Genomic DNA, 22,610 nt, shown 5'->3' with positions numbered 1-22,610 from the left:
TTAGGAAGTGCCTTGCTTTAAGAAGCCTTCAATCTTGCCTCACTCAAGGACAAGTGAAGACAGGGTGGTTTCAGGGGCAATTTAATTGTGAGAGTTCTTCCCAGTGATCACGATCTGGGGTGACCAGATGGTTCATCTGAGGGAAACACTGACAATCAGGGCAGAGGGAAACAGAGAGATGAAAACTTGAAGCTACTCAGGATGAGAAGAGCAAGGTGCAAAGATACTTTTTGGGGGCAGCAAGTTAGGAGTACAGGGTGTGGAAAGAAGGAGAGGGTTGAACAAGAGGAGAAGTAAGTATCTGGCTAAAGGACCCAGGGTCAAATAAATAACTCTAATTGTTAGTTTCACAAATAGACCCGTCTGGCATTAATGCACAGAATTCTCATCACAGAATTGTCACCTGTTGTCTCTCTGCTCCACATCAGACTCATCCACCCTATTGACTTCTCTATGCCTGAAATGTGTGGCTTTTTCAGTATAGGCCTGTATGTAAATGTCTTTGGTTTATCCACAAGTATGAATCCCAATCCAATTCTTCAGTCCTGTTGTAGGAGGTTGCAAGATGTAAAATATGACATCTCTTTATGGTAGGATGAGGACTGACGTAAAACTCAGTAACTGCCCATTAGGGAGGGCAGTCGATCAGGCATGGTGCAGAGATAGTTCCTGATTCACCTTTTTCAGGGTTAGTGGAGCTCTGTCAGTAATCAGCTCACTGTTTCCATCTCTGTTTGCTCGCTTCAATAATGTTTCCGAGGCTTTAATCTGAGGCCTTCACTCACCGCCTTGCAGCCGCGATTTATCCTGCGTTCCATGCAGGCGGAAGAGGACTTCCATGCCCAAGTTGTTCAGATGTGCCAGACGAGCAATCACTTTTGGTGTCACCCAGGAAGGCAGAGTGAAATTATGGATTTTCTGCCAAGATAAAAGTAAAAATACAAGCACTGGCCCACAGCTGGGTAATTCCACAACACAGTCATGCTCATACACATTTTGTCAATTGCCAGGGTGGACAGCAAAGTCTGGTGACGGACAGGTTACCAGCAGCTCCCATCACTTCAGAAAGGAGATGAAGGCATCGAGTACATGAGTGGTTGAAGGCTTAGAGTGTGACAAGAACATCATCATGAGAGACAGGAGGACATACGCATTAAGTTAAAGTGCAGAGTTGGAGAAGTTCCAGTTGGCTGACATTATTGTGTCACTCTGGAGGAGTGTGCTGCAGAGCGAGATTTGTTACAAAGTATTATGTACAGTTATTATAGGTGTGGCTTCAGTTGGCTAATCAGGAATACCACTGGCAGAATGCAGAGTTCAAGGTCATTGAGACCAGTACCCTCAGTTAAACAAACCTTGCAACAATGAGCAAAGTACAATTTTGACAGTAACCAGCAAGCAATTGCAAAATGCTAACAGCACAAAAGCAGGCCATTTAGTCTGTTGCGTTGTCTTTTAAATTCACTCTGTCACTCCCTCACCTTCTCTCCAGGGCCCTGCAAATTCTTCACAAACATTGTGGTGTTGACGAAATAATCACCTCAACTTAAATTTATCTCAACATAAGCAGATCATATATTTGTGCAGCTCCTCATCATAGGCTGCTGAGACCAGATTAGTAAAATGATAAATGGGATTCACAGTAGGACCATAAGACAAAGGATTACAAGTAGGCCATTCAGCCCATTGAGTGTGCTCTGCCATTGAGAGCTTGCATGGGTCATTTCATAATCCTCAGCTCCACTTTCCTGCCTTATTCTCAATTTATTTACAGATTAGTAATCTATGACAGAAAGGAAGTAAAAGATGCTAGATCCACAAACCTAGCCATATATGCATAAGGTACTCACTTCACAAAGCAGGGTATCATATAGTTTCCACACATTGTTGAACATCACCTTAAGGTTGCTCTTTTCAGACAGCATGTCAAAAAAATCCTAGGTGTGCAACCAGAGAACATTATATCACATTATAGCCAGTTCATTGACAAAGTCAATATTCAGCCTGCTCTGGAAGCCAGCTTGCTGTGCTGCCACACTTTAGGAAAGATGCAAAGACATTATTGAGAGACAGACAAATGGAAACAGAGTTACAGCAAAGCTTGACCAGAATGGTTCCAGGACTGACAAAGTCATTTAGAGCGATCAAAGAAGCTGGGGTTGTTTTCCTTTTATGTTTATTAATTTATGCATTAAGGGCATTGCTGACCAGCATTTATTGCCCATTCCAAAACGTCCAGAGGGCAGTCAAGAGTTAATCATACTGCTGTGGACCTCGAGTCACAAATAGGCAAAACCTGGAAAGGATGGCATTTTATTTCTCTTAGTGAGCCAGATGGGCTTTTACGACAATCGACAACAGATTTACGGTCAAATTAGATTCTTAATTCCAGATATTTTATTGAATTCAACTTCCACCATCTGCTGTGGTGGGATTCAAACCCAGGTCCCCTGAATCCAGGTCTCAGTCTCTGTACTAACAGTCCAGCGATAATACCACTGGGCCAACACATCCCCATATAAGGTAGAAAGGAGGTCTGATGGAGATGCTTAGAATCATCAAGGGTTTTGATAAATCAGATCGAGAAACTCTTCCTTTTAGCAATAGTACAGAGAACCCAAAAGAAATTTCACTAGACTCTTAGTTTAAAAATTTCTGGATTTGTTTGCTTCTACCACAAGGAGAGTTATAAATTATTTATTTAAAGTTTCAGCCATTTCCCTATTCTCCACTATAAACTAATCTCTGTGCCTCTCAAATGTTTACTTTACTCATTGCTTCCAAGCAAATTGTTTATGATCTATTTTTATGTCTCTTGTTTGTCTGTACTCATTTTCACATTTCTCTTTGCTCTTCAGTTGCTTCGTCCTTCTTTGAAAAAATTCTAAAATCTCCCAATTATCAGACTTCTCGCTTTGGTTAGGAACATTATTAACTTATTTTGATATAATGCCATCTGGATCTCCTCTCATGCCCTGACCACTTACGCAATTTTTATTTTTTGTGATTGTAAATATGCTCCAAAACTGTAACAATAATTGGTGTTTGCCTGTCCAGAGGGTTTTGATTGATCAGTTCATTCATTAGCCTCTGGTTAAGGGTTTATTGGGTAGCTGGTGCCTGGTACATGCTGAGGCACAGGCATATTGTGACATAGGTGTGACTGACGGTGCTGGTGAGCTGTGACAATTGGTAGAGAACAGAAAGAGTGGAAGGACAGGAGAGTCCAAAAACAAAGTTAATGCGGCTAGAGGGTTTCCATGAAGGATTTGTTTAGCGTGGTGGCAAGTCGAGTAGAGATTTGAGATTGGCAAAGGATAAAGACGACAGGTGAAGGAAGTGTGAATGAAATGGGACAATAAATTGTAAAATGGTGAGCACAACTATCTGAAAGGTATTCTCCACGCTGAAAATGGTGACCGATGAGATTTAAATGGAGGTTTTAGAAAATCTTTCAGGTGAGTCAGTGTTTATTCTGCAGAAGAAGATGATGATGATAACAGTTTATACTTTCCAAGTGACTGGGAGAAGAGGAGGAGCCAGAGACGGGTGAGTATTGTCACTGTGTTACGTGGAACCTGGTGCTATCCATTTATAGCAAATTTTGGTTGCCTGAGGAACTTTGGTTAAGAATTGGTGAACTGGAGTCTGACGTATGGACACTACAATATATCAAGAAAGGGAGAGTTATGTGGACACTGTCTCAGGAGAAAGTCACATCTCTTTAATTACATTAAGTTTGGTCCAATAGGTAGGAGGTTCTTGCTCTCAGTGCAGAAGGCAGAGACTGAAGAGTGAATAAGCAAAGTGAGCATTATACAAGTGTATGTGCATGTGATGGGGCAGGGGTGAGAAGAGGGAGAAAAAAAGTCAATGCAGTAATAATAGGAAATGGCAAAGTTAGGTGAGTAAATACTGTTCTCTGCCGCTGAAGATAGAGTTCCAAAGAGTGTGTGTTACCAGGCCGAAGGGCATCACTTTTGCACAGGAGAGAAACCTGGAGTGGGAAGGGAAGGATCAATTTGTTGCGGTCTATCAAAAAACCAATGACATACCTCGGACTAGGACAATGCATAAGGATTAAAAGCTGCTTGACGCTCAATTAAAAAAAACATAAAAACAATCATAGAATTCCCATAGTGTAGAAGCAGGCCATTTGGCCCTTCAAGTCCACGCCAACCTTCTGAACAGCATCGCAATGAAACCTACCCCCGAACCCTATCCCATGGTTAATTCACTTAGCCTGCACAACCCTGGACACTATGGGCTGTTTAGCATGGCCAATCCACCTAACCTGCACATCTTTCGGCCGTGTGAGAAAACTAGAATAACTGGAGGAGACCCATGTACTTGCAGTGTGACCAAGACTGGGAACTCAGTATTCAAGGATTTTAAACATTCTGGAAGAAGTGGCAAAAGTGAAAAGGTGGTGGGTAGAGTGTTTTTAACATACAGCAAACTTTGTTTTAATCAGCGCTTTACGAACTGACACTCTTGATAAACTGGCAAAAATTATATACTCAAATACACCACTTTTCCCATAGACCCCATTATCTCTATCAAGCGATTTTCTCTTAAGCAAGGGAACAACCTAAGGGTAAATTGTAAACAATTACAGTCCCAACACTGATCTCCAACCATAAAACATCCATTTATCCCTGCTCTTTGCTTTCTGTTAGTTAACCAATCCTCTATCCATGTTAATACATTACCTGCAAGCCTTGCACCTTTATCTCATGTAGCAGCCTTTTGTGCAGCACCTTCTCGAATGCCTTCTGGAAATCCAGGTACACCACATCCACCCTTCCCCGGTATCCACCGTGCTCATAACGTCCTCGAAGAATTCCAGTAAACTAATTAAACATGACCTGCCTTTCACGAACCCATGCGGTATCTCCCCAGTAGGACAATTTCTCCAAGGATGTCTAGCTATTTCTTCTTTAGTGATAGATTCAAGCATATTCCTCACCACATAAATTAAACTAGCAGGCCTAAAGTTACCAACTTTTGTCTGTCTCCTTTTTTAAACAGTGGCATCACATTTCCAATCCGTCGGAACCGCCCCAGAGTCCAACCAATTGTGGTAAATTGACACCAGTGCATTTCCTATTTCACCCACCATCTCTTTTAGTACTGTGGGACAGATTCCATCAGGGGTAGGAGACTTGTCCACTTTTAGCCCCATTAGTTTGCCCAACTTTGCCCATTATCTTTGGTGATAATGATCAGTTCTAGATCCTTACCTATCCTGAAGAAGGGCTTATGCCCGAAACGTCGATTCTCCTGTTCCTAGGATGCTGCCTGACCTGCTGCGCTTTTCTAGCAACACATTTTCAGCTCTGATCTCCAGCATCTGCAGTCCTCACTTTCTCCTCCTTACCTATCATAGCATTCTTGACATCATTTATTGGCATATTGTGTCTTCCACTGTGAAGACTTAACAGGTATTTTGTGTCAACGCCTTGGACATTTCCTTATTTTCAATTATTAAATCTCCTTATCATTCTCTAAAGTAACAATGTTTACTTTATCCAGTCTTTTACCTTTTATATATTTATAGAATCTTTCGCTATCTATTTTTCCATTGAGCTAGTTTACTCTCAATCTATTTTACCTTTCTTGATACCATTTTTTGTGACTTTCTGTTGACCTTTAAAGATTTCCCAATCCTCTCGTTTATCATTAATCTTTGCCACTCTATACATGCATTAGCTTTCAATTTGATACCTCCTTTATTTACTTCGTTATCCATGGCTGATTATACCATTTCCTACAGTCCTTCCTTTTCACTGGATTGGTTCAGACTACACTCACTGGAATTAGAAGAATGAGGTTCGTTTCTCATAGAAATCTATCATATTTTAACAGGACTAACACTTGGAATGATAGAGAATTTTGAGAAGATTTGTAGTTCAGGTTGAGGTCTTGGATCTAAGTTTGCTCGCTAAGCTGTTCCAGGGTTTAGATGTTTCAAAAGGAATTTTTGATGAGAGGGGGACGGAGTAAAAGAGTGGCATTGCTAAGTGTACAAGTCCTGCTAAGATTTGTTTTCCCAAAATGCAGCACCTCGCATTTATCTGAATTAAACTCCATCTGCCACTTCTCAGCCCATTGGCCCATCTGGTCCAGATCCTGTTGTAATCTGAGGTAACCCTCTTCGCTGTCCACTACACCTCCAATTTTGGTGTCATCTGCAAACTTACTAACTGTAGCTCTTATGCTTGCATCCAAATCATTAATGTAAATGAGAAAAAGTAGAGGGCCCAGCACAGATTCTTGTGGCACTCCACTGGTCACAGGCCTCCAGTCTGAAAAACAATCCTCCATCACCACCCTCCGTCTTCTACCTTTGAACCAGTTCTGTATAGTTCTCCCTGTATTCCATGAGATCTAACCTTGCTAATCAGTCTCCCATGGGGAACCTTGTCGAACACCTTACTGAAATCCATACAGATCACATCTCCTACTCTGCCCTCATCAATCTTCTTCAAAAAACTCAATCAAGTTTGTGAGACATGATTTCCCACGCACAAAAATCGAGGTCAAGCTCACCAGTCTATAGTTCCCTGGCTTGTGCTTAGCACCCTTCTTAAACAGTGGCACCACGTTTGCCAACCTCCAGTCTTCCAGGACCTCACCTGTGACTATCAATGATAGAAATATCTCAGCAAGAGGCCCAGTAATCACTTCTCTAGCTTCCCACAGATTTTTCGAATACACCTGATCAGGTCCTGGGGATTTATCCACTTTTAACCGTTTGAAGACATCCAGCACTTCCTCCTCTGTAATCTGGACATTTTGCAAGATGTCACCATCTATTTCCCTACAGTCTACATCTTCCATATCCTTATCCACAGTAAATACTGATGCAAAATATTCATTTAGTATCTCCCCCATTTTCTGTGGCTCCACATAAAGGCCGCCTTGCTGATCTTTGAGGGGCCCTATTCTCTTCTTAGTTACCCTTTTGTCCTTAATATATTTGTAAAAACCCTTTGGATTCTCCTTAATTCTATTTGCCAAAGCTATTTCATGTCCCCATTTTGCCCTCCTGATTTCCCTCTTAAGGATACTCCTACTTTCGTTATACTCTTCTAAGGATTCACTAGATCTATCCTGTCTATGCCTGACATATACTTCCTTCTTTTTCTTAATCAAACCCTCAATTTCTTTAGTCATCCAGCATTCCCTATACCTACCAGCTTTCCCTTTCACCCTGACAGGAATATACTTACTCTGGATTCTTGTTATCTCATTTCTGAAGGCTTCCCATTTTCCAGCCGCCCCTTTACCTGCGAACATCTGCCTCCAATCAGCTTTCGAAAGTTCTTGCCTAATACTGTCAAAATTGGCCTAATGGTAGGGGAAAGTATTAATTGGTGGAGGGGGAATTACAATGTTATTAGGCAGGAACAGGCATGCCTAAATTGGGAACAGATGTTCTCGGGGAAATGCATGACAGAAATGTGGAGGTTCTTTAGGAAGCACTTGCTGATAATGCTGGATAGGTTTGTCCCACTGAGGCAAGGAAGGGATGGTAGGTTGAAAGAACCTTGGGTGACAAAAGATGTGGAACATCTAGTCAAGGGGAAGAAGGAAGCTTACTTAAGGTTGAGAAGGCAAGGATCAGACAGGGCTTTAGAGAGGTACAAGGTAGCCAGGAAGGAACTGAAGAATGGACTTAGGAGAGCTGGAGGGGAGCATGAAAAAACTTAAGCAGGTAGGATTACGGAAAATCCTAAGGCATTCTACACCTACGTGAGGAAAAAGAGGATGGCCAGAGTGAGTAAAGATGGGGTGGGGGGGCTCCAAGATGGTGGCGACCCAGCAAGTCTGAGTCGACAGTGCTCCTCCCAAGACTTGGGCAAAGTGGGTCACCCACCCCCACCACACTCACCAAATCATTTAAAATAACTGTTTAATTTAATTAGTTGCTCAGCGTTAAATTTAAACAATTTAATCTTCAGCAAAAATGACTAAAGGGAAGGGAGCCCGCAGCTCTCAGCAAGCAGGAACCCCTCCCCCACCCTCTCCAGCTGCAACAGAGGCGTCCGCAGCCGCCCCAGGGGACTTACCTACAGTGGCGAGCCTTGTGGAAATAATCTCCAAACTAGATGTGAAGATCAACGCTTTCATTGAAGAATCCCGAAGTCGATGGGACTCACTCTCGGCCGTGCTGCAAAAGCACAACCGAGACATTAAAGAAATTGAGCGCCGAGTCGGAGGGGCGGAGGGATAATCGAGGTCGTCGAAAAAATATTCGTTTGCTGGGCCTTCCCGAACGGGAAGAGGAAGGCCAGCTTACAACATTCCTGGAGCAGTGGCTGCCACAGCTTTTAAATCTGGAGGTTGGATCAAGCCAGGTAAGGGTGGAATGGGCCTACCGGGTCGCAATACGCAGGCCCGGCTCAAACCAGCGCCCACGCCCAGTCTTGTTCTGACTGCAGAGCTATAGGGAGAGGCAGATACTCCTAGAAGCCTCTAGAAATCTTGGAAAAGATTCCCAAGCCATGATCTATAAAGGATCCGAGATCATGTTATTCCAGTACTTTTCCCCAGCTCTGGTCCGAAAGAGGAAGGCATTCGATGAGGCGAAGAAGTGTTTAAGGGACTTAAATATTCAGTACTCTTTACGCTACCCAGCGACGCTACGCTTTAACCATGAAGGATCCGTGTATAACTTCGGATCACCAGAAAAGGCTAAGGAATTCTTGGACTCTTAGATAAATTATAAGAGACAATGGATGTTGGCTTGCCTTTCCCCCACTCCGGTTTATATCCCCCCACCTTTTCTTTTTTCTTACCTTACTGTTTAATATTATCTTGGGGGGTGGGGAGAGGGATTTATTTATTTGTTCTCTATTTAATTATGTATGTATGTGTGTATATATAAAATGTGTATATATATATAAGCCGGGGGGGGTTTAGTTAATGTTGGTGGGGGAGGTGGTTACCTTATTCTATTTTACCCCTGTCTCTAGGAGCGGGGTTGTTTTTCCCTTGCTATTTTGTATTATTATATTTAATTATTATTTGCTGAGGTTGTAATTTTATAATTATATATGTTTATACATGGTATTAACATTACCAAATATATCCAGGTGTTGGTGTGGGTGGGGATAGGGTGCTCACTGTTAACTCTAGCTTTGTATTATATCTGAATTCTCCTCATTTTATTGAGGAGCGCCTGGGGCAAGGGTGGGGCATTGGTTGGGAGAGGATATGATGGACCTTTGGAGAGGAAGTGACAGCCCCTGGGAACAAGGGGGAAAATCTCCATTTAAATACATTGTATAAGTTTTTTTTATTATTTCAAAATAGTTTTTTGTTATACTGTTGTGAGTGTATTAGAGAGCCTTTATTTTTGTGAATTTTTATATGCTCTATGCTCGGGATGTTTTGGATAGGGTTTCCCCTCCCGAGGGGTCTCGGATTTGCCCGGATGATTATGGTTGATCAGTTGGTTAAGTGGTGCACTGGAATGTCAAGGGGAGTAATTCGCCAGTCAAAAGGAAGAAAATATCATCAAATCTTAAGAAAGAAAGAGTTGATATAGCTCTCCTACAAGGAGACACATCTGTTGGATAAAGAACACTTGAAATTACGCCAGGGTGGATTTGATCAGGCCTTTTTTTCTTATTTTAGCTCAAAAAGTAGGGGAGTTGTTATTCTTATTCGGAAGAATTTCCCTTTCAAAATCCTAAATCAGATAAAAGACGAATCTGGGCGATATATTCTAATTAAAGCCCTTATAAATGGAGAGGAATATGGGATTTTAAATTTGTACTGCCCCGCAGCACACCCCTTTAAATTTATAACGGAAGCCTTCTGAAAATTGATGGCTCTTGGTGCCCGTCATACAATTATAGGGGGAGACTTTAATTGTATTATGGATCCGGAAATAGATAGGATTCCCAAGAGTACTGCAGGAGTATCTCCCAGATCTAGACAATTGGTGGATCTGAACAAAGAATTAGGATTAGTAGATGTATGGAGATGTCTTCATCCACAGGGCAGAGATTTTTCTATTTACTCCAATCCACATGAATGCCATACCAGAACTGATATGTTTTTTGCCCCCTCGATTTTTTAAAATTCCATATCCTCCTGTAAAATAGGTAGTATAGTAATTTCCGACCATGCTGCTGTATATACGGAAACCAAGGTGAGGAATAATGGGACATCCCCTCGACATTGGCATATGGACCCCTTCCTAATGAAAGACAGTAAATTTGTAAAGTACTTTTCTCAAGAATTTAAAACTTTTTGAGAAATTAATTTTAGGTACGGCTAGCAACCCATCAATGATGTGGGAGACCATCAAAGCTTACACGTGAGGTTTGATCATCTCCTACTCAGCGACCCAGAAAAAAATTAAAGGGAGAACAACAGCATCTGCTCGAAGCTCGCGTAAAAGCAGCTGAAACTGCATACACTGATAGACCTTCTATTATTAAATTACAAAGGATTATGGCCCTTAGGACAGCTCTAAACATTACGCTTACCCAAACGGCTAAGCAGGAAATATTATTTGCAAAACAAAGGTTCTATGAATTTGGCGACAAACCGGGTAGATACTTAGCATTTCTTGCAAAGAAAATAAAGGCCCCTCAAACTATCACGTCTATCAAGGAAAGTACGGGTATTTTGACTCATGATCATAAAAAGATTAATGCAATCTTTAGAAAATTTTATTCTGATTTATATAAATTGCAGGATTGTGAAGACAGGACTAGGAGCATGCAATCATTTTTAAAAAATTTACCTTTCCGGGCCTAACTCCAGAACAGATATCGGTCTTGAATGCTCCCCTAACAGTCCAAGAAATACTTGACGCAATCAGGCAACTTCAGAGCGGTAAGGCACCAGGCCCAGATGGTTTTCAAGATGAATTCTATAGAGAATTTACAGAAATATTGGCTGGTCCACTTATGGACATGTATAACTCTGCATATAGTCAGGGCTGTCTCCCGCCTTCGCTGAAAGAGGCAAATATCTCTCTTATCCTTAAAAAAGGAAAGGATCCAGAAGATTGTTCGTCATATAGACCAATATCCTTGTGAAATGTAGATTTTAAAATCCTTTCTGAAACGTTAGCATTGAGACTAGAAAGGGTACTGCCACATATTATAAAGGAGGATCAGACAGGGTTTATTAAGGGCCGTAGATCATCCAACAATATTAGAAGGGTTTTGAATATGATTCAAGCCTGTCATCAGGGAAAGATACCAGGAGTAGTAGTTTCATTAGACGTGGAAAAGGCATTTGATAGGGTTGAATGGTCATATTTGTTTTACACATTGGAAAGGTTTGGCGTTGGACAGGTGTTTACCAAATGGGTCTCAACATTGTATAGTGATCCCAAAGCAGTTGTGGTTACCAATGGATTAGGTTCGGATAGCTTCAGTGTGGGTAGGGGCTGCCGTCAGGGATGTCCTCTCTCGCCATTGTTATTTACGCTAATAATTGAACCACTAGCAGAAGCTATATGGGCTGATCCTAATATAACGGCCCTGAGGATTGGTACAGGTAAACATAAAATTACCCTTTACGCAGATGCAGTAATCCTCTGATGTCCGTACCTTGCTTAATCCAAGTTATTAATACATTTAGCGCATTCTCAGGCTATAAAATTAATTTCTCAAAAATCGGAGGCTACGCCAATGGGTGGCCTTGCTATGATACCCCACTTGGTGGATGGATCCCATTTTCCCTTTCGTTGGTCCCTAGACGGTTTCTTATATTTAGGCATCTTTATTACCCCAGTATTTGGTCAGTTATACAAGGCTGGCTTTGTGCATTTACTGGAAAGGATAAGGCAGGATCTCCAGCGATGGGGAGACCTTCCAATTTCCTGGCTGGGTAGAATAGTACTAATTAAAATGAATGTCCTGCCCCGTCTCCTATACCCTATGAGAATGCTTCCGGTGATGCTGCCGAGGCTGGCACTACGTAAATTATATGGCTGGTTGGATTCATTTATCTAGAATCATCTAGAATCATAGACGGCCCCCTCATTAAGCTGAAGAAGCTACAGCTTCCACAGGCAGGGGGAGGATTGGACTTCCCAGATTTTAGGAAATATCAGTTAAGTTCCTTATTAGGTTACATAGCTGATTGGGTCTTGTCTGATCCACAATCAATCTGGCTGGACATCGAGGCCTCTCAAATAAAACGCCTACTTATTAACCTTTTATTTTCAGACAAGAGGAAAATTATTACGGATCACTATAAAAAACCCTATAATACTAAACACAATTAAAGCTTGGAATATAATGCGGCAAAATGAGGGCAACTCACATAAAACATCTCCCTATGCGCCGATAGTGGGAGCATGGGGATTCCAACCGGGGTTTACAGACGCCACTTTTAAACTCTGGAGATCCAGGTGTTTCTCATGTTTAGGGGACCTATTTAAAGATGGGGTCCTGATGTCTTTTGAACAGCTGCGTCAGAAATTCGGATTACCTAATGGAGACCTCTATCGATGCTTCCAAATTCGAGACAATATACAGAAGAAGACTACGTTATTAGACAGTCTTTATAAATCAGATAGAGAATATAGAGTACTACGACCAATGGGGGTATCCTCCGTCAGTACCATTTATCATTTACTACATGATGAAGTATTGGGAGATATGGACAATCTGCTTAAAACATGCGATTAGGAATTGGGTCTAGAAATCTCTATAGAAACGTGGAATGACATTTGCGAAAACGCCAGAAGAATCACCATCTGTAACAGAACTCAGGCTATCCAGCTGAAGATACTTCATAGGGCCCATATAGCACCGGATCCATTGGCAAAATTTAAGGCAGGGGAATCTCCAATGTGTCCCAAATGTAAAATAGAGGTGGGCACTCTTGTACATTGCCTAGGGACCTGTCATAAGATCCATAGATACTGGACTAAAGTAGCAAGTGCCCTGACAGAAATTTTAGGAACGGAAATTAAAGTGGACCCTGTATCTCTCCTTTTGGGCTTTTCGAACTTACCCTCCCTGGACATGCACGGGAAGAGACTATTTTCTATTCTCTCTTTCTGTGCAAGGGAAAATATTTTGGTAAATTGGGTGGCTGAGGGCCCCCCTAGACTTTCAAACTGGCACAGATTAATTATGGAATGTATTCCCCTTGACTTCCTTACAAATATGGTGCACCGAAAGACCGAATTATTTTATAAAATATGGCAGCCCTTCTTGAATTATATGAATACAGATATTTCGGCTATCCTAACAAGGGCTTTTATTTAATTGAGATTACGAACCTGGCTGGTCCGAGGTCCCTTGGGAGAGGAATCCCGCAAGAATACGGGTTTTGTTACATTTGATGTTAACACATTTCGAGCATGTATCTCACTACCCAATTTCTATGTTATCTGCTGTTTTTTTTCTCTTTCTCTTATTTGAATAATGTAATATACACTCTGGTCAGTTGTAGGTTAGATTAGTAGTTAGTTGAGTTTTGTTTATTTTTCTCGGTATTTTTCTTTTGTTTAATTTTGGTTATTTTACATTTAAGATTTAATTGTATATCAATGTTTGTACTTAAGAGTTTTGTTTATTTTTTTAAACTTGTAAAAATGTTAAATTTCTACTAAAAATATCTATTTAAAAAAAATGGGGTGAAGGTGATAGGTCAGAGAGGAGGGTGGAGCAGATAGATGGGAAGGAAGTTACCTGGTAGGACAATTCAAGAGGGCAGTGCTGAGTTGGAAGGTTGGATCTGGGATAAGGTGAGGGGAGGGGAAATGAGGAAACTAGTGAAATCCACCTTATCCCAGATTGAACCTTCCAATTCAGCACCGCCCTCTTGATTTGTCCAACCTGTCCATCTTCCTTCCCACCTATTTGCTCCACCCTACTCTCCGACCTATCACCTTCACCCCCACTGTCATCTACCTATTGCATTCCCAGCTACCTATCCCCCAGCCCCACCCCGCCTCCCATTTATTTCTCCGTCCCCTCAGGCCACCAGCCTAATTTCTAATGAAGAGCTTATGCCTGAAACGTCGACTCTCCTGCTCCTCAGATGCTGCCTGACCTGCTGTGCTTTGCCAGCGCCAGTTTTTGACTTAGTGGTTAAGAGACGCAGCTAACAACAACTGATGGAGGACGAATAAAATTGGCCGTGTCTCTTAACAACTAAGTCAAAAACTGTGGCGCTGGAAAAGCACAGCTGGTCAGGCAGCATCTGAGGAGCAGGAAAGTCGACATTTCGGGCATAAGCTCTTCATCGGGAATAAATTAACCAATCAGTCAGAAAAGTTACAAGTCAAAGTACCTGGAGAAAAAGAGTCAAGGAGCAAGTCCTAACAAACCACAAATCTGTGGATGACGACTATTGAACTGCCTGCCCTCCACCTCCACCCATAACACCCACAAGTTTTTGGATCTATTGGTATCTTGTGTAGAGGGAGTTCTAAGGAGGTTAGGAATTTAATGAGGAGAGTTATATTCTGGATTCTGGAAGAGCACAGCAGTTCAGGCAGCATCCGAGGAGCAGTAAAATCGACGTTTCGGGCAAAAGCCCTTCATCAGGAATAAAAGCAGAGAGCCTGAAGGGTGGAGAGATAAGCTAAAGGAGGGTGGGAGTGGGGAGAAAGTAGCATAGAGTACAATAGATGAGTGGGGGAGGGGATGAAGGTGATAAGTCAGGGAGGAGGGTGGAGTGGATAGGTGGAAAAGGAAGATAGGCAGGTAGGACAAGTCATGGAGACAGTGCTGAGCTGGAGGTTTAGAACTGGGGTGATGTGGGGGAAGGGGAAATGAGGAAACTGTTGAAGTCCACATTGATGCCCTGGGGTTGAAGTGTTCCGAGGCGGAAGATGAGGCGTTCTTCCTCCAGGCGTCTGGTGGTGAGGGAGCGGCGGTGAAGGAGGCCCAGGACCTCCACGTCCTCGGCAGAGTGGGAGGGGGAGTTGAAATGTTGGGCCACGGGGCGGTTTGGTTGATTGGTGCGGGTGTCCTAGAGATGTTCCCTAAAGTGCTCTGCTAGGAGGCGTCCAGTCTCCCCAATGTAGAGGTGACCGCATCGGGAGCAACGGATACAATAAATGATATTAGTGGATGTGCAAATAAAACTTTGATGGATGTGGAAGGCTCCTTTAGGGCCTTGGATGGAGATGAGAGAGGAGGTGTGGGCGCAGGTTTTGCAATTCCTGCGGTGGCAGGGGAAGGTGCCAGGATGGGAGGGCGTGGACCTGACCAGGTAGTCACGGAGGGAACGGTCTTTGAGGAAGGCAGAGAGGGGTGGGGAGGGAAATATATCCCTGGTGGTGGGGTCTTTTTGGAGGTGGCGGAAATGTCGGCGGATGATTTGGTTGATGCGAAGGTTGGTAGGGTGGAAGGTGAGCACCAGGGCGTTCTGTCCTTGTTACGGTTGGAGGGGTGGGGTCTGAGGGCGGAGGTGCGGGATGTAGACGAGATGCATTGGAGGGCATCTTTAACCACGTGGGAAGGGAAATTGCGGTCTCTGAAGGAGGAGGCCATCTGGTGTGTTCTGTGGTGGAACTGGTCCTCCTGGGAGCAGATACGGCGGAGGCAGATGAATTGGGAATACGGGATGGCATTTTTGCAAGATTAGGGTGGGAAGAGGTGTAATCCAGATAGCTGTGGGAGTCGATGGGTTTGTAAAAAATATCAGTGTCAAGTCAGTCATCATTAATGGAGATGGAGAGGTCCAGGAAGGGGAGGGAGGTGTTAGAGATGGTCCAGGTAAATTTTACCGAGTAGAGTTATAAGCCAACAGTTTATGATTGTTTACCTGTAACTTGAATCTAATAATTTGTATTAAATAACAAACATTAAGCACACAAATCTGGACTGTGGTTTCTGCCAACCTGGGTCTAAGAATAATAAATTGGGAAATTGTGCATACTTTATAAGACGTTAAATTTCAGTGTCAAGTCCAGGAGTAGTGGGGCTCAATTTTTACTGTGCTATCCCAGTGAGGCGTAACGATAGTGAAAGAGATTTGAAAGATTGAGGTCACTTCTGCTATTGTCACCCTAGGTACCCTCACCCCACATTGCAACGTACTTGAACACACTTGCTTTTGAAGAGAAAGAATGAGAGAAGATAGAGAATGAAAGGAAGGCAGAAAGGAGAGCAAAGAAGAAAGAGTGAAGAGAGACACAGAAAGAAAACAGATGTATTTGTATTGGCAATCCTATATCTCAAAGTTCTTTGTCTTTTGCACTCAGAGTCAGAGATGTACAGCACAGAAATAGACCCTTCGGTCCGACTCATCCATGCCGACCAGATTTCCCAACCCAATCTAGTCCCACCGGCCCATATCCCTCCAAACCCTTCCTATCCAAATGCCTCTTAAATGTTGCAAATCTACCAGCCTCCCCCACTTCCTCTGGCAGCTCATTCCATACACGTACCACCCTCTGTGAAAATATTGCCCCTTAGGTCTCTATTGTATCTTTCCCCTCTCACCCTATGCCTCTAGTTCTGGACTCTCCCACCCCAGGGAAAAGACTTTGTCTATTTATCCTATTCATGCCCCTCATGATTTTATAAACCTCTATAAAGTCACCCCTCAGCCTCCAAAGCTCCAGGTAAACAGGGAGAACTAGCCATTTGGATACAGAGCTGGCTTGAAGGTGGGTGGTAGTGGAGGGGTTTTTTTTCAGATTGGAGGCTTTGTAGGTTACCTCGACACTAGGTCCTACCTTTGTAGGTCATCTAGACCCCCATGAATATCTCACTTCCTGGTTAGTATAGCAGTTAGTACTCACGCCTATCATGCAGGAGACAGGTGTTCAATTCCTCTCCCTATAGCTCAAATCCTCCAACCTGGCAACATCCTTGTAAGATTTGCTTTTCCAAAGTGCAGCACCTCACATTTATCTAAATTAAACTCCATCTGCCATTTCTCAGCCCATTGGCCCATCTGATCATGATCCCATTGTAATCTGAGGTAACCTTCTTCGCTGTCCACTGCTATGGCGAGTACAACACTCCTCAGATATGGGAACCAAAACTGTACAAAAAGGTGCAGTCACACCAAGGTTCTATACATATATGATGGATGAAAATAAGAAATTAGAAAAGGAGCAGGTCTTGAGCCTGCACAACCATAGGGGCGGCACAGTAGCTCAGCAGTTAGCACTGCTGCCTCTCAGCACCAGGGACCTGGGTTCGATACCAGCCACGGGTGACTGTGTCTGCATGGGTTTCCTCCAGTTTCCTCCCACAATCTAAAGTTGTGCAGGTTAGGTGAATTGGCTATGTTAAATTGCCCATAGTGTTCAGGGATATGTAGGTTAGGTGCATTAGTCAGGGGTAAAGTATGGGAATGGCGTAATGGGTCTGGGCGGGTTACTCTTCAGAGGGTTGGTGTGGACTTATTGGGCCAAATAGCTTGTTTCCACACTGTAGGGATTCTATGGTAAAGCTCCAACTCCTCAGTCACAACACGCCCCCATAACATGCAACCTCAGGTAAAAAATCTGTCTAACTCAAGAGTTTGACATATGCATTGACTGAGCATCCACTGCTCTCTAGGGAAGATAGCCCTACTCTCTACACCTTAAATGGAAGATCCCTTTATTTTAAACTAAGTTCCAGTTTATTTCACAACGAGAAACATTGTTGAGTCCCTCAGGAGGGGATCTCATGTTTTAATGAAATCAGCTCTCATTTTCTAAACTCCAGTGGGTACAGGAAAAACTTACTCAACCTTTCCTCAAGTAAAAGTCCTCAACCCAGCCTTCTGTGAACTGCCTCAAGTGCAAGAGCATCCCTCCTCACCACCAAAACTATACATAATATTCTAAGTACAGTCTCCCTAATTCTCTGTACAGTGGTGGCAAGATTTCCATATTTTTATACAAATCTCCTTTTATAAAGGCAAACATTCTTTGTTTTCCTAATTAATTAATGTACCTGCATATTAATTTCTTGTGAATCAGGTCACTCTGCACTGCATCATCCTGCACTTAAGTAATATTTTGCTTTCTATTTTTGCTAATAAAATGGACAACTTCACATCGCCCACATTATCGTCCATTTACCAAATTATTATCCACATGCCTTTGTATCATCTTCACAGCCACCAATCCTCAAAGCTACACAAACATGAAGTAGGAGAAACTGAGGACTGCAGATGCGGGAGATTAGAGTCGAGAATATGGTCACAGAAATTTGAGGGTGCATACATGAGGATCATTGGTCGACACAACATCGTGGGCTGAAGTGCCTGTTCTGTGCTGTGCTGTTCTATGTTCTATCTATGTTCTAATGTGATGCTGGAAAAGCACAGCAGGTCAAGCAGCATCCGAGGAGCAGGAGAATCGACTTTTCGGGCATAAGCCCAACATCAAGAATCAAACGTGAACCAGGTCATTCAGCCCTCAAATTCACTCCACCATTTAAGATGATCATGGTTGATCTGATTGTATATTTTGCCTACCTCAATGACCTTTCACCCCCTTGCTTAACAAGGATCCATCCAAATCTGTCTTATAAATGTTCGAAGACTCTGCTTTCACCACCTTTTGAGGAGGAGAGTTCCAAAATCTCATGACTTTGGAGAGAAATGATTTTGTCTCATCTATTGTAATTGAAAGACCTGGATTCTTTCAGAGATAGTATCCGTTCCCCATTTACTCTGTCAAGACTCTCCAGGCTTTATATATTTTAGTCATGTTGCCACTTACTCTTTTGAAGTTGGGCAGATACAAGCCTCGCCTGTTCAACTTTTCATAAGGCACAGGTGCAGAATGAGGCATTGGGCTTATCAAGTTTTCCTTGTTGATGAAGTCATGACTGATCGGAGTCTGAGTCCTCGAATCCACTTTCCTGCCTTTTCCCCAGCACCCTTGATTCCCTTACTGAATGAAAATCTCTCTCTCTCTCAGCCTTGACTGCCCTCTGTGTAATTAGGAATAAGCAATAAATACAGGTGTGGCCAGCGACACCCGCATCCCGTGAGTGAACACAAGATAAATCATCCATCTCTTTCCATTTATCAACCGATCCTAAATATTCTGTACCCTTCAAGATTCAGGTCCCAATCAATGTCATCCTGCAGTTATGTCTTTGTAATGGCTGCTAGGTTGTAGTTCTTCATTTTTATCTGCAATCTCTATTCATTAGTTTTATTTTGAATGTCATATGTGCTCAGGCACAAGCTATAGTTTTATCCTTCCACTTTCTTTGAAAATTCTTGTTGCATCGATTGGTTAACTCTTAGATCCATACTCTTTATTCTTCCTGTCACAGTCTGTTTACACTTCCCATATTAATGCCTAACTTTTTGGCCTTGACTCCACGCTTTGATTTACCACATCTTGACAAATTTGATCCCTTACAGTTTAAAACAATGTCAATTTGAAGCTGGCAAATACATCAGCTTTAGCACCGCTCAGGTTGAGACTGAATCATTAGTACAGCCCACTTTTATCTCGCTACTGGTACCAGTGCTCAATGTGGAGGACTCAACTTCCCTCTTAATAATAAAGCAAACTGCTCAGTTCAAGTGCAATTTAGGAAGGGTAGGAAATTCTTGTCTTGCCAGTGATGCCCAGGTCCAGAGAATATTTTCAAAATCAATGCTGGAACTTCACACAGTTGCATGTAAAAGACACACATTACTAACAAGTTCATGACACTTGCCTGATTTTCCTTCATGGTTTCTTCAATTATTTTGTTGTTCAGTGACTCGTTCAACAGCTTCTCGTAGCGAGGGCAGTTTGATAATGGGAACTTGAGGAGCTGGAAAAACACACAGAACTTTCAGCAGACTTTAGGTGAAGACAGTTCAACTTGCACCACAGTAAGTTGAAGGACAGCCTGGAACATGCCAGGCATCAATATCAAACCATGCGTAAATGGGTGGTGAGTCCCCATCCTGTTCCAGAAAGTAATTCAGGTATCAGGACCTCAAGATTTCTCCACATTTCCAGCCTTGGGGGTACTTACCTTTTCATCTTTCAAAGGCACTGTATGCACAGGGATGGGCTGCCAGTTAAGATCAGGCTGGAAGATCTGATGTCCATGTGGAGGGTACAGACCAGCGAGATCTGCTTGAGCACTCATCAGAGTTCGGTCGATATCTGTACTCCGAACGTAAATCTACAGCAGAGAGAAAGTACAGGTCAAAAGACACACCAGTTGAGTTCTTAAGGTCAAGTGGCTTGCCTGGTATGGGGCAGAAAGGCTACCAAGTGTTTCCGCTGTTCCTCATAATCACTAGGTCAACTGCCAACCCAACATGCGCCCTACAGCATCAGCACTTAAAGACTGCAGTTTTTCAAAGAGAATGTAGAGAGATACCTCTTTACAGAAACTAGGTCCAGTCCTGGAAATAAAAAGCACCTTCACTGTTGAATGTAAAGGTCACCTTCCCTGCAGGCATTGTGCATTACAGTGATCATAACTGAAGACAAGCGTGTTTCACCGAAGCTGTGAAATACCAAGTGCCTCGATGATGGGATGTGGACAAGCTCGGACCATTGATGGTGAGATCCAGGATGTTCTGATAATCTGTGTGGAAGGCCAGCTTGCAGTCTACAGCATTGACTTCCTGTTCCTGAAGTTGCTATGGTGCATGGATTTCAGAGGCCCAGCTGGAATAAACATTAGAGGGAACACCAGGTGTCCAGCCACCAAGCACAGTGCATGGACAGATTGTGTTGTTCCTCTGTTGCAGCGCTCCTCCTGAAACAATAGAGTCCATGACAGTGCAGAAAGATCCCACTAATGACTTTATCGACTATGAAAAAGCTAGCAAAGTGTGGTGCTGGAAAAAGCACAGCAGGTCAGGCAGCAGAGGAGCAGGAGAGTCGATGTTTCAAGCATGACCCTCTATCTGGATCTGAACCATCATGCCCATTTCTTCCTGGGTTTACTGTGAATTAATCATGAAGCAAGGCAGCTTTTACTCTCAAATTTAACTCCCCCTGTGATTGTTTTATTTCAAAAATATACTTTGCTCTATTTGTGAAGAAAAATATCTTTACAAACATGCGTATTCACTAAAACAGTTCTGTTCTGTACAGTAGCATAAGAAGAAACAATTGGATTTTGACTTTATCCCGCAAATAAATCAAAAGACATTTCTTATTTGTATAAAATTGTATTTACAAATATCGGGAGGGTCCGATAATTGAATGGAGCTCCATTTAACTTCGGTAGAAGGACCTTAGTTGGTGGTCTTTCTCTACTGTGCCTTCGTGGCAGCTGCCCCAAGCTTTGGTACATCCCTCATCAGGTAGCCCTGGACCTTGGAATATGCCAGTTTGCAATACTCAGCCAAAGCCAGTTTTGGAAGGCCAAGCTTAGGACAGACAAAAGAGTTCCTTTCACCAAGTCAGTGGTTGTCTAGGTGCGCATCCCAGAGAACAGTCCATTCAGCACAAAATCCTGCATCATGGAACTGCTTAGGACAAAAACCACTACATCACTCCAGACTTCCTTTGCAAAGGCATGTTCCAGGAGGACACACGTGACAGTCTCTATCTCATCACAGCTGCTTTGAGGAAAACGTTCAGTGGTACAGAAGGGTGTACATAAAGGATCTCACAGGTAGTATTCTACTCAATACCAGTCGAAGTGGTGTCCTTCCTTATCTATATGTAAGGATACTAGTGAGAGAGAGGGTCATGTCGTTTTGTGGCTAGTTGGTGTTCATGTATCCTAGTATACAGATAAGGATGAACACCACTTCGACTGGGACAACACATCCATCCCAGGACAAGCCAAACAGAGACACGCACGAGAATTCCTAGAAGCATAGCATTCCAACCGGAACTCTATCAACAAACACATCAAATTAGATCCCATCTACCACCCCCCTGAGAAAAAGAACAAGAGATGACATCACCAACCCAAAGAACACCAAACATATAAATAGAAAGCAGGAACCAGCAGCAGTGCCTGACCTGGCGGCCCACTGAAGATGTCACCTCGTAGGCTGACGAAACGTCTGGAAATGAAACTTTCAGCTCAGCGAGCAAACCTACATCCATTTATATTAATGACTTGGATGAAAATGCAGATGGGTGGGTTAAAAAGTTTGCAGACGACACAAAGATCAATGGAGTTGTTGATAGTGTAGAAGGTTGTCAAAGGATACAATGGGATACAGTTGCAGATATGGGCAGAGAAATGGTAGAGTTTAATCTAGGTAAGTGTGAGGTGCTGCACTTTGGGAGAACAAATGCTAAGGAAAAGTATGCAGTTAATGGCAGGAACCTGAACAGCATTGATGTACAGATTGATCGACGGGTTCATAGCTCCCTGAAAGTGGCCACGCAAGTAGATAGGATGGTAAAGATGAGAAATGGCATGCTTGTCTTTATTGGCTGGGGAATGGAGTACAAGAAGTCATGTTGCAGATTTATAAGACTTTAGTTGGGACACACAGAGTATTGCTGATTGCCGGATTACAGCAAAGATGTGAAGGCTGTGGACACGATGCAGAAAAGGTTTACCAGGATGCTACCTGGATTAGAGGACATGAGCTATAAGGTGAGGCTAGAAAAATTTGGGTTGTTTTCTCTGGAGCAACAAAGTTTCGGGGAGACTTGACAGAAGTCTATAAGATTATGAGATGCATAGATAAGGTTGCTGGTCAGAATCGTTTTCCCAGAGATG

General features: G+C 42.8%; 1 protein-coding gene across 4 annotated transcripts in view; it reads right to left on the bottom strand.

The window, feature by feature from the left end:
* LOC140493467 (lysosomal acid phosphatase-like) overlaps positions 1-22,610 on the bottom strand; it is a 129,208-nt gene that overhangs the window by 68,415 nt on the left and 38,183 nt on the right. For all 4 annotated transcript variants that reach the window (XM_072591927.1, XM_072591928.1, XM_072591926.1 and 1 more), the window contains exons 4-7: positions 19,935-20,087; positions 19,629-19,727; positions 1,851-1,937; positions 786-918 (exon numbers count right to left, since the gene is read on the bottom strand). In XM_072591927.1, coding sequence (XP_072448028.1) covers positions 786-918; positions 1,851-1,937; positions 19,629-19,727; positions 19,935-20,087 — 472 coding nt within the window. The remainder of the gene's footprint in view (positions 1-785; positions 919-1,850; positions 1,938-19,628; positions 19,728-19,934; positions 20,088-22,610) is intronic.

This window comes from Chiloscyllium punctatum, chromosome 22 (assembly GCF_047496795.1).
Source record: "Chiloscyllium punctatum isolate Juve2018m chromosome 22, sChiPun1.3, whole genome shotgun sequence".
In the NCBI taxonomy this organism is placed as follows: Eukaryota; Metazoa; Chordata; class Chondrichthyes; order Orectolobiformes; family Hemiscylliidae; genus Chiloscyllium; species Chiloscyllium punctatum.
This window is presented reverse-complemented; position numbering and strand designations above follow the sequence as displayed.